This window comes from Calypte anna, chromosome 4B, assembly GCF_003957555.1.
Source record: "Calypte anna isolate BGI_N300 chromosome 4B, bCalAnn1_v1.p, whole genome shotgun sequence".
Taxonomy (NCBI): domain Eukaryota; kingdom Metazoa; phylum Chordata; class Aves; order Apodiformes; family Trochilidae; genus Calypte; species Calypte anna.
In genome coordinates, this window is record NC_044249.1 from 4,670,811 (window position 1) to 4,682,860 (window position 12,050).

A 12,050-nucleotide genomic window follows, 5' to 3' on the forward strand; every position below is an offset into this window, starting at 1 on the left:
ATGATGCAAACCCTTTGTCCAGACACAGGGTGTGTTGATCAGGTAGGGAAGGCAGAGGGGACCCTCCAGCTCCCATCTGACATCCCCTGGAAAGCCAAGGCAGATTCCTGGGATGGGAGGGGAGGGCAGGGACAGATCTGCAGCATGAGACACCAGAGAAAAGGTCAATAACACTGTGCCATACAGAGCTGAGAGGAGGATCTAGAAATCCAAGTGTCCCTCTCTGATAAAATTATGTCTTAGGCCACAGAGCAGTCCAGAGCAGCACAGAGATAGCTCTTTGGAAGCTCCAGGCATTAAATTGTTTCTCTAACTGTTGTACTAAACCTCATCAATCTTTGCTACCCACATAAAATCTTAATTCTTGTTGCCTTTGTTGACATTTTTCCCTGTCTCCCTGAAAAGCCCCAGTTCACAGAAGGAAAAAGCAGCACCCACCTAAACACAAAGAAAGAAATGTTTTGAGAGTCCAGCTGAGAAAAAGAAGCAAAGTGCAAGAAAACAAAGTAAAAAGAAAAATTATTAAGGATCACTAAACTTCTACACATAAGTAACCTCACTGGCTCACAGCACTACTAAGAAAAATCATATATAAAATTTATCATTTATTCTAGAAAAATTACATGACTCTGAAGACAGTACTTTTAAAAAGCCTTGAAAAGTGACCCAATGCTTTCAAAAATATTCTGTAACCTGCTTATCCTCAGTTTGTGAGGATGTACATTACTTCCAGGTGTAAAAAAAAAATTCTCAGTACTGACTTTTCTAACACAGGGGGAACCCGAGTACAATATTTTGTATTGAGATTGTATATGCTAAAGAAACTAAACCTGAAATTAGATTCCCTGGGCATTTTTTAAAAAAATAGATTGCATTATTTTGTATTTTTCAAAAAAATAACTTCACAAACAATAAGCCATAGGATTTCCATTGGGACAAATTAACCCCTTACATGAAATAAGATATGGTCATTGAAACCTTCAGAACCATTTCTTAGCTTTAAAGTCCAAGGCCAGGCAAATGAAGCAATAGCCACAATTGTATTTATAGAGCCCATTTATTTCTATAAGTTAACACTGCCTAAATTTCAACTTTCAAGTATTATGGCACAACAGGAGTGAATCCATGGAATGAAACAGTTGATGCTGGAAACCTGGCATCCACACCACCACCAGTTTTCTTCTGACAAGGTCTGGTGGAATCCCACACACTCAGCACCCATCACTGGAGGAGCTCCTGGAGGGCATCAAGGAGCTCAGTTTTTCCAGAGAAAAATGCTGGTTGTGTGTTTTGAAGATGCTCCATGACAACACAAGCCCAAGTGGGATGGCAGGAGACAAAAAGCAGGCTACTGACCCCAATGTAAATACTAATTAAAGGCATGCACTCTCAACATAAAAATCTCTCTCAAAATGTTTGCCTACAAAAGGTTCAAAGAACACCTTAAGCTAATGTAAACAGAAAACATCCAAAGGAAAAAAAAAAAAACCAAAACAAAACACTTGCAAAATGTTTTCTGTCTTAAATTACTGCTTTTCTACATAACCTGTTACTCCCATTTCCCTACTTCTGTGAAACTCCATCATAGAAATACAAGAACGAAAACCATGTAAAATTTAAGACATTTTACTGTACACCCTTAAAATGGTAAATATTCTGGAAATATACAACACAATATACAGTCTCCCTTTACTGTAGTGGTCTGTCTACGAGTTGTGCTTCTCTCCCTGTTCAGGAAGTTTAATGCTGCTTAGTTCCATGAAAATTTCCATGAAACATATGACTTGCAAACCCCTAAAAAAGTAGTGCATTCAACATTTAAGCATTATATTCTTAACAGAGTGTTATCAAACCTTACACTTAAGGTTGAGTAGTCTTCGATTAACAGTATAAAACTGAATTTCTAACCATTAAAATTTTTATCTACAAAAAAAAAAAAAAAAGTGAGAAACTTCAGCTCATATTTGAGCCACATCTCAGCTCACACATCATTCTGAAGATGAATTTTGTTTGATTTTTTTCAGTTTTCATGGCCTTTCCTCATTTCTGCTGAGATAAAATGGGGAAGACAAGCTTGGCAGAGCTCCTTGGTGTTGCAGAGCTCCATTAACTGGAGTGTGCTTGAATGAAATGCCCACACAATAGGCAGAGATCCTACTTAAATCAACAAACCTGTTGTATCTTGCCTTATACCTTATTCATAAAAAGGTATTGCATTTATTGCCATGGCTGTATAGCATTTCCACCAGTGACTATTATTCATTTTTTGCCCACCAACTATGATATAAAACTTTAAAATCAGGCTTGCCTGCCTGATAACTACAGGTCTATATACTTCCAGATAGAAAATATTAATGCAGCAAGAGAGGTTGCAGTCAAATGTTTTGATTTATCTGAAGGTGATCACTCAGATGCTGCATTTCCTCTTAAAAAAAAAAAAAAAAAAAAAAGAAAAAAGTATTGGAAAAACAGTAACAATTTCCAGACTGGTAGAAACTTTAAGACATATGAAATTGCTACCCCCAGGCTAAAATCTTCCTGCCTCACTGGCAGTAATCTTAATTCTCTGAAGATGCTCCCCCATCCACAACTTTTGTGTAACAACTCTGGAATGAGGAAACCTGCTAATTGCCACCACAAAGGGGAAGAAATGGCTGTGCTTCTGCATCAGGGTGCTCCACATGAGCCAAACAAAGTCAAACCAGGCTGCCAAGTGAAGAGTATTAGTGTGTGAAACTCAGCAGCTTTGTCTCATCCTTTTCTCTGGTGAGAGCTTTAGGGACAGCAAGAAGGACACATGCTTCACAGTACACCTGCCCATTCCTTACACATTTTTTAAACCTATTCTCAGTGACAACTTCACCAAAATTCTACTCTGATGAATCTACAGCTTGTTAGAACATTGTAAAAAAAAGAAATAGTGAACGGATGCATTACGTCATAGCACAAGTCCTTGCTTTCTACATATAAACCAACCTCATTATAAAAATATTTTGCAACACCTTAAAATACAGTTCTAGGAAGTGACTTGCTTGGCATCCATCTCAGCTGTGACTTGTTGCTCCATGTTACAGAACATTTTGTAGGGGGAGAAATCTCCCTCCTCTCTTCCCCGGGTTGAAATGAAACACCAAGTCAAAAGCTGGACATGAAGATCATGATTTCTGGTCTTCCTCTGATGGGATGACTTCCAGGAGGATTTGCAATGTTAGAGTCACCTTGTCTGCAAAGATAAAAGCATAGCCATGAGAAATTAGGGAAGGAGAAGGTAGAAACCACCAGGAAAATTATTTTAGTTGCTATACAGCTTCCTTGCAGGTATGGCTCACAAAAGTCATATATGCAAGTTCCACCTACCGGTGTCTGATTCCATTTTTTTCTTTTTAATTATGTTTCTTTGCCTCTGATCCAAGGCAATGCATATGCAATAATAATAGAAGGGTTTGTAGGTATAAACTGATTCAATAAAGGTCTGCACTCATTTAAAGGCTATCTTAAAGCATAACTACTTTGCACAACTGCTTGGTTTTAATAAAGCTGCAATTTGGAAATAAAAAACTGAAAGAGTTCAAACAAGATAATTCAGCTGTGCCAAGATGTGCCTACACAGCAACAACAACAAAATGTCAGTCTGGGAATTTATTTCCTTCTGGTGTTTTTCTTTTTAGGGTACAGATTCGAAATGGCACAGTTACTTTCCATACAGAATGGTAAAAGAGCATCCTCTTAGCACTCCTCTTACTTGTCTTATTTTTTTTTTTATATAACACCCATTTTGAGCACGCAGGACTTGTTTTTAGGCAAAGTTGTGATTTTCCTTGTCTAGCACAACACGTTGGCATTTACCCTGGTGTAAAACAGGGAGGATGTACCAGCCCAACTCACAGCAGATACAAACCAAAACCTTCCCTGCTCTCCTACCTAGGGCAGACTCTACTTTTCTTTCAGGAGGTCACCAGTTCAGTGCAAGGCCAGGTTGCTCTTAGACTCTAAACTGATGGGGTCAGAGAGGCTGAGAGTCAGCAAGGGCTGCATTTTCCTCCTGTCTCCCCCCCTCACCTGCAGTTGGGTCTTCAGAGATGGGCTGAGCAGAGCCAGGGTAAAGGGCAGGAGGAAAAGCAGCAGCAAGGAGCCAGCAGGGTTTGACCCCTGCCATCCCACCCCTTCCCACTTTGTGGCTGAGCAAAGCAAGAAGAAGAAAAATAGACTTTCTGTCAAGCTGAACTACAGAGTAACAGCTCTTGGAAAAGGGCACAGCAGCCCAGGGAAATGCTGGGATTTAAATATCTTGTTGGACAAAGTGGACTCGGCCACGTGGGGCCAGCTCATGCTCCACAAAGGAGCAAAATGACAAAGGAGCAAAATGACAAGTTTTGGGGGCTAGGATGCTTTTTTTTTTTTTTTTCTTGTTGTCATATATTGAGAATAAGACAGGAGTATTTTCCCCCCAAAAATGTTCCCATCTTTTTCCTGCCAGAGTAGCTACACATCTGCTTTGAGCAGTACCTGGAGTTACAGGACTAACATAAGACAATAAAGATGACTCCCCCACCCCGCAATTTTCCTTTTCAAGAGGAGGATTCCCTGTAAGTGTGTCCCAGAGGAAAACTTTTATAAAAACCCCAGACCTAGCCTCTATATAAGCACCACATAAAAGCTTGGGTGATGAAAGCAAGCAGCAATTTACTGTGTAAGACTTGACATGAAATCTGCAAAGTGCTGAGATGATTTCCCCTGGATCCCAGCATCACCAACTTGACAAAGAGAAGCAAACTGAGCATATAACACTATAACCTGAGTGTGCAAGTGACAATAACCCTGAAACAGACTTTTTTTTATTTAAACAGATCTCTTTGCCAGCACAGACTCAGGCTATGAAGAAAGCAGGGTTCACTTTTTAAGCTCCTCACAGTTCTATCCACTGTAAAGAAATAAAAAATGTTTTAAATATGACTCCAAGGTTGAGTTTTCACCTGAGGAAGTCCAATAAAAGCATTCTTGTGTTGGTGCTGTTTCCTTTTACATACTAATCTAGTTCACGGGATTTGCTATGCTTGACGTTTGGCATTTTCACATTAGTTCTTCAAACAGCAAGAAAGCAGAGGTTAAATGAAACCTGTACTAGCTGGAAATTATTTGTGCCAGCACATCAGGTGCTACAGCTAAATTTCTCTGAAAGAGCAGAGGAAAAAAATGTTATTTTCACTACAAAATATCACCCAGATCCTATTACACCCACGAACTGTGAAGTTACCTTTTGTTCAATACAATTTGGTAAGGAGAATGGGCAATGGAAATGCCATTAAGGGCACTCAAAATATCTGCAACAAAGATGTGCAGCCTTGGAGAAGATTCCTTGAGTAATCCATTTCAGGGCTCTGCTACTGGAACCAGCCTGAAACTTCTCACATAGACATCCTCATCTTCAGGATGGGTCTTTTATCCTGCTACTCATCTTGGCTGTTCAACATCCTTCTCCCTCTGGTCCTTAAAAAAACCTATTCTGAAGACTAACCCCACATAGGGCTGCTCTGTCCCCATGTGTTTTTGCACCAGAGCAAAAAAAAGTCTCCAAAACACATCTGGGCAGCTGAAGAAGTCAAGGTCTCCACCAAGGTGACTTTAAAAATGGACAAAGAGAGCCCCCAGCACCCTGTTCATGCAGTGAGCTGGGCAGGTGGAGCAGCCTGGGAGCATCCTTGTTATAAGGATGCTGTGTTCAGACTAAGAGGCTTTGAGTCCTCTGGTGCTACCAGAAAAATCAGGTATCTTCTTAAAGCAAGTTAAGCAGTTAATCTATAAAAATCTACCTCTTGAAAAATAATCCTTTTTTTTTTTTATGCTTTTACCTTGTGCCTGGAGTTCTTCTTTCATGTCCATCTCCACCCACTACATATTGCTTTGAGGTTAGAACAGCAGGCCCGCAGCTGCCCAAAGACTTTGCTTTTCCAGATCCCACAGAGGTTCCTTAAATTAATTTATCCTCATTTAATGCCTTTGAAAAATGCTCTCAGGCTATACAACAGAGCTCCCTTAACACTCACAAAATAATGCCACTTTAATGACTACACACACAAGGTTGTTGCTTCTTCTGAGGAAAATAAAACCAAACTTTTCAATCAATAAGCAAATCTCCATCCTAACCAACCCCAGAACTGTCAGCATCACTTTTCTGTCATTAATGTTGTTATTTGGGGAAAAGTAATGACATAGCAAAGAAGCTGTTGCACCTCCTGACTGATGTCTGCTGCTTTCCCCACCAAGCCCAGCCAGAGGTATTACACAGGCACCAGCCTTGCTTTCTAGGAGGTGAATTTTGTGTTATCTGAAAAACTAGAAGATTCACCTTCATTGCCCCAGCTGGCAGGAAAAGCTTCACATCTCCTCAGTCTACCTTAAACAGAACATTTTTTTCCTCTCACCCGAGTAATGCAGTTCAACACTGGCATCCTGTGGCCAGAGATTCAAGTGACTGCATTCCAAAACCTCTGAGACTTCACAGAAAATGCCAAAAATCTCCTGGCTTTGATAAGGGAAAATTTCCTACTCCCTAAATGTCACGGCTGAGGAATTATAGACAAAATCCCAATTATTTAATTGAATGTCCTTCTGCCTACAGCTGTTTTCCTTTCTCTGGAGCTTTTTTCCTACCCATTCCTAAAACACTGCAAATAATTTATACCTGTATGGATATAAAACGAAGATGACCAGAGTGTGGTAGCCTCACACTAATATTTTTCTGCAAATAAGGCAAATAAGGCAAATATTTTCTGCCTTATTGTCTGATAGACCTCCCAGCATGAACTGAGAAATTCAATCATCCAACTATAGGCTATAACTATATAACCTGTATTTCTATAGATAAAATATGCATATGTGTGTAGAATAGAAACATACATAACCTCCTCCTATTCTTTCACTATGAGTAGCTCACTTTACATCACCTATTAAGACTTCTGCACAGAAGACAATATCAATTTTTGATTCAGCACCTATACAAATAATTTATATTTTTCACTGAAAACTTTAATGGATTTAGTTTTGCTTTTGCAGCAGAAGACATTTTCCTTCAGTTTGTTTAATAAGCTATCCATCATTCCTTAAACATTTTGCCTATATTCTTGTTTCACGTTTTGAAAATTACCTCTATTTTGGAAACCTGTCATGCTGAATAACAAAAAAGAGAAGAATGGGGAGCTCTGATACTGACTTTTTTCCAGTTGAAATGCTCCAACTAACCCTTCTTCAACGTATCAGAACTCCCACAAATGTTTTTAAAAACTTTCAGAATGGTATAAAAAGGATTCTCAGTGTATTTTGGGTGTGAAATAGCCACACAGGTTTTCAGGAAGCACAAAACCAAATTCAACAGAGTCAGTATATTTTGCTGCCATTTTAGTGAGTCCACACTAAAGATGATAACCCTATACTAAGGTCAGTGGAGCCTATCACATCCCAAACACTCCAGAGATGCCAAGCAGGGAGCACTGAGCCCTTCCTGTCATCACAGCTGGGATGTGGAAGTTCCCAAACCAATTCTCCCTCTATCAGTGAGGGGGATGGGTGATACGAAGAGATGTTTGTGGCAAGGGGAGGGGGGAAAAGGGGAGGCAGAGAAGCATCCAGTCCTTTCAAGTTGCTGACAAGCTGGAGAACAGGCTTGCTGGGAATCTTCCTCATTAGTTCCCAGACACTGATTGCAGCTGGCAGAGAAATTCTATGGTGTGTGCTGAAAAGAAACTTGCATTGTCATCCCCAGCTCAGAGCAGCTGAGAGGATTGACTGGAAGGATTTCATCATATGGGGAGCCCTGAGAAATTCCTGGAAGCAGCTGGAGTCCCACCCAGGACTTACCTAGGAGCCTTCTGAACCACTTTGGCTTCTTGTCCCATACAATGAAGAGGTAGTAGGCAGGAACACCAGTCAAGGTTATTGCAAACCCAATCCCTGTGTTCACTGGGTCAGAATAAAGTGACAGTGCAACCATGAAGAGGCAGGTGAAGGAAAACAATGCTGGAATAAATAGAGGCACCTGAAACAGAATTGCAGAGGGAACCATTACTTCACATTGACCTTGTTACTGAGCATTTAATGTTCCATGAAATGTAAATTGAACAGAACCCAGCAGGATGGGAGAGTTCTGGAGAAAGACAGATGCCTGGAACATGCACACAAAATAGCAATGCAGAAGCCAAGCTAGGTGGAGGGCTATGCAGTGAGTCCCATGCAAGTCTCTTAATTACATACTAAAACACCTCAGTGTTTTATGTCCCTTAAAACTTAAGGTTTATAAATAAGTTACACTGTGAAAGTCCTTTCTCTAATCCTCTGCTCGAGAAGTAAGCAGCACTAACTGTGCTAAAGATTTCCTCTTTGATAATTGCCTATTAGAAAGCATTTTAAAACCCAACCAGGAGCTCAAGTCACCTTTTAAAACTATTAAGAACTTATTGATTTTCTTCCTAAGGTAAAAATCAAAATCTAGCAGGAAGAGAACAAATTAAACAGCAATTTGACTAGTGATAAAGATATTTGGTAGCATTATGCAACTGATAGCTACTGAAAAAAGCACTTTCTGACTCTGTGACTGATAGCATTATCAGTGTCAGTGTTGAAAGTACAAATAAATAACAACATCAAATTAATTCTCTCCATTTTCAGGAGCAGCTCTACAATTACTATGTTGGGGCCTCTCTGGAGGAAGTGCCTGCAGGCATGGCTTGTTCAGTGATGTTTGATGTAACAGAGAATTGGAGTATTCCTTGGGGATTCTTCTCTTCCTTTCACATTTTGAAGCATTTCTGTGCAAGCATTTTTATTTTTTTTAATCAAAGCAAAAGGGGTTATGCTGGTAACCTTCTGATTTGCAGATACAGCTACAAGAATGCAACAGGCCACTTTCTTAGCTCTTCACAAAGTGGGCTTCTTGGCAACATATCAATAGGGATGGATTCCTCCATATTTTTTCATGGTGGATGTCATCTTTTTAGATACACAATGGAATAAATTACAAGATGTTACTTCAAATAAGCATGACTGGCAGAACCAAGGCCAAAACAGCTGGTGTTCAATGGGCCAGACTATCAGCATTTTCTTTCTGGCTTCACAATAACTGTGTCTGCAAATCCACTGCAAGTCCCAGCTATCATAATAACAGCACTAACAACTTCTTTGCACATCAAATTGGCACATCCAGTATTGGTTAGGCAATGAAAGAAATATTTAATATTAATGCTTAGGCCAGACGTGAATTCTAGTGGCAAAATTATCCAGGGCTTTATCAAAGAAACATTAAATAGAAGACTGGTGGCAAGCCAGGTTGCCACAGGTAACCCCAATATTTGCAGTCTGAGCCCTGTGTGAGGACTAGAGGCATTTTCACACAGCTTGCATCACACTGCCTCAACACAGCAGAGAGGGAAAAGCCAGCAAACACCTTCCCTTTGGCACAGCAGCTTCAGTTGCTGACCCCCAGCACCAGGGAACAGGAAAGAAATATCTTTCAGAAAGGAAAGCAGCCAAGGCAGTATGGGGGTGCTTGCAGGAAAACACAAGGAGAGCCTTCACTGAGCTATTAACTCTGTTTTTCTTGAAAAAGAGGTGAGCTTGCTACATCAGAAAATGCTCCTTTGCTGTCTGGCTACACAGGAGGGAGATAGGATTCATGTAAAGCAGTAGAAAGCAGAGGTTACCTTGAAAGGACGAGGCATATCAGGACGTTTATATCTGAGATAAATCAACCCAGCAACTACCAGTCCAATAAAAAGCCACCTGGCAAAACTGAGGAAATTCAGGAGGCTGTAGAGATCCCCATTGAATAACATTATCATTGTCAGAGGATGCTGCAAAAGAAATTCAGAGCATGAGAGCAGTTGAATGGATTGATCTCTATTATTTTACAGCACCCATGTCCAATTTTTCCATGGAGACAAACAGCCCAGAGACACCTGAGGGCCACCAACACTGTCCTGCAGTCAGGGGTGTGACTGATACCTGGCTGTACCCTGAGGTGACATTTGGTCAATAGAGATCTGTCCCAGCTGGCCACCCATCATCAATATATATATCAATATATATCAATATATATCTGTCCCCTGTGGCCCACCCAAACACACAGACACAGAGACCACTGTGTCACCAAAATGCTTGAGCATCCTGGGTGTTCTCATGAGACCTGGCAACTGAAAAGCAAGGAGAGGAGCCCCTGGAATAAACACATTTCCTCATTAAAAAGCTGCTCTGAAACAGGAGAATTCTGTGGGGCAGGGGGAAGCTTCTCTATAAACCAGATTGTTGTGCCTTGGGTTAGGTGATTAGTGGAGGCTCCAGGGATCTATTTCAGGGAATTCTCTGGACCAAAGCAGAATATTTGGGGCTTGGATCAGCTCTGCAGGGTGGTCAGCACTTTCTGCATGAGAACTTTATATGCATGAGAGCTCTCTATGCCCACAACTTGCATTTGGGGATGGAGGAAAGAGTCATCTTCACTGTAACCCTCATTGCTCAGCCAGAGGGAAGATCCTGGCAGTGACAGCATCATCAGGTTTATAATGAGGCAAGAGGGGAAATCAGGTGCAGATGCAGTAAAACATTGGGCTAAATCTTTATGTAAGGAAAACTAACTTGCATTAGTTAGCTAGAGTCACAGCTTCTCTGTCTTTTCCCTTTCTTTCTCTTTTTTTTTTTCTTTTTTGTAAACATGGATTTGAACCAGAAAGATCAATATTTCAAATATAGGTCTCTGGCATCCAACCTCTAATGACTTACAAAGGGCTTGGTTCTTTACACACAGATATTAAGCAAACTCCTCTGTAAAGGTCAAAGGAAATTTTACTACTGAATTATATTGGACACGATTTCTTCTATATAGAGTGATCCCCTAAAGTTTAAAAACTCAAGTTATAAGAATGATGATGCAAGAAAGGTCCCTGAAGGAGAGCTATCAAGAAAAAAAATAGTTATAATCAAGTTGCATCATTTCTTGGGGTTGCTGCACATCCATCCGTCACATACCAGCACATGTTCATAAACATATTTCTTAATTCCTAAAAGTACTTGATTTATTTATTTCTCAAACCTCTAGCACTGAACACTTTTAGTTTCTCTCTAAGAATCCTTTCCTTTCTCACAGTGAGTAGACCTTGGCAGCAGAAAGAAGACAAGGAAATGGTAAAATGCAGACTGATGATGCAGAACCCATCCTTCAACTGCTCTAGTTGCAATCAGGTAAGAAAAAAATTACAATCACTGAAGTAAAGCCATCTTCATATGAGAGTCTGGATTTTTCAAAGGAAATCAGTGCATTGGTGTAACAGGACTAGATGCAATAGCAGAAAACATCTTTCAGGAAAAAATGTTAAATTAATCTATTTTGTGCATTTCATTTCACAGAAAGCAGACAATGCAATTTACCCAAAATATGTAACTACTTCAGCCCAAAGAAATAAAAGGCAAAATAAATGCTGGTGGAAAATGAAATGTAGAATGGTAAACCCTTTCACCATAATCACACTGCCTGATTTTCAAATTTGAATGCCATTAAAATTCAACGTTTTGGCTGAAATTCCAGAAGAGAACTTAAAGGTATCTATAGCAAAAACTGATCTAAATTCCATCTCAAACACCTAATCTTACCAGGGTACACTTGTGGGTGCACAGATGTCTTCTGCTGTGGTTAAAACTCCCCACAGATGCAGAGCTCTGCCCAGATACATTAAAGTTATTGGTCCCAAAAGAAGAGCTGAACACCACAGTTGGGAAGATTGCAAATTAAGTGGAAATCTTGACACTATGCAAACTGAGGTTTGAGGTCAGTGTTTTGTCACTCTTGTCCTAACATTTTACCATACAAATTAGTCTGCAATGCAAACACATGGTCAACATTTAGCTCTGCCTCTATCTGGGAAGTTAGTAATAGGATTTCCACTCTAATACTGGTGGTTTTCCTTAACCAATTCACTGACTACTGCCCAAGCATACATTCATTTTTTAATCAGTGTTACACTGCACTGCTGAGGGTTCCCCTTCCATTATCTTAGTGCATAATTGTT

The 12,050-nt window shown here is 40.1% G+C and overlaps 1 protein-coding gene across 1 annotated transcript in view; it reads right to left on the minus strand.

Moving 5' to 3' along the window:
• Positions 1-3,130: 3,130 nt before the first annotated feature.
• Positions 3,131-12,050, minus strand: part of SLC7A11 (solute carrier family 7 member 11) — a 57,791-nt gene continuing 48,871 nt past the window's right edge. Inside the window, exons 10-12 of the mRNA XM_008490297.2 lie at positions 9,693-9,842; positions 7,855-8,032; positions 3,131-3,223 (exon numbers count right to left, since the gene is read on the minus strand). Coding sequence (XP_008488519.1) covers positions 3,156-3,223; positions 7,855-8,032; positions 9,693-9,842 — 396 coding nt within the window. The 3' untranslated portion in view covers positions 3,131-3,155. The remainder of the gene's footprint in view (positions 3,224-7,854; positions 8,033-9,692; positions 9,843-12,050) is intronic.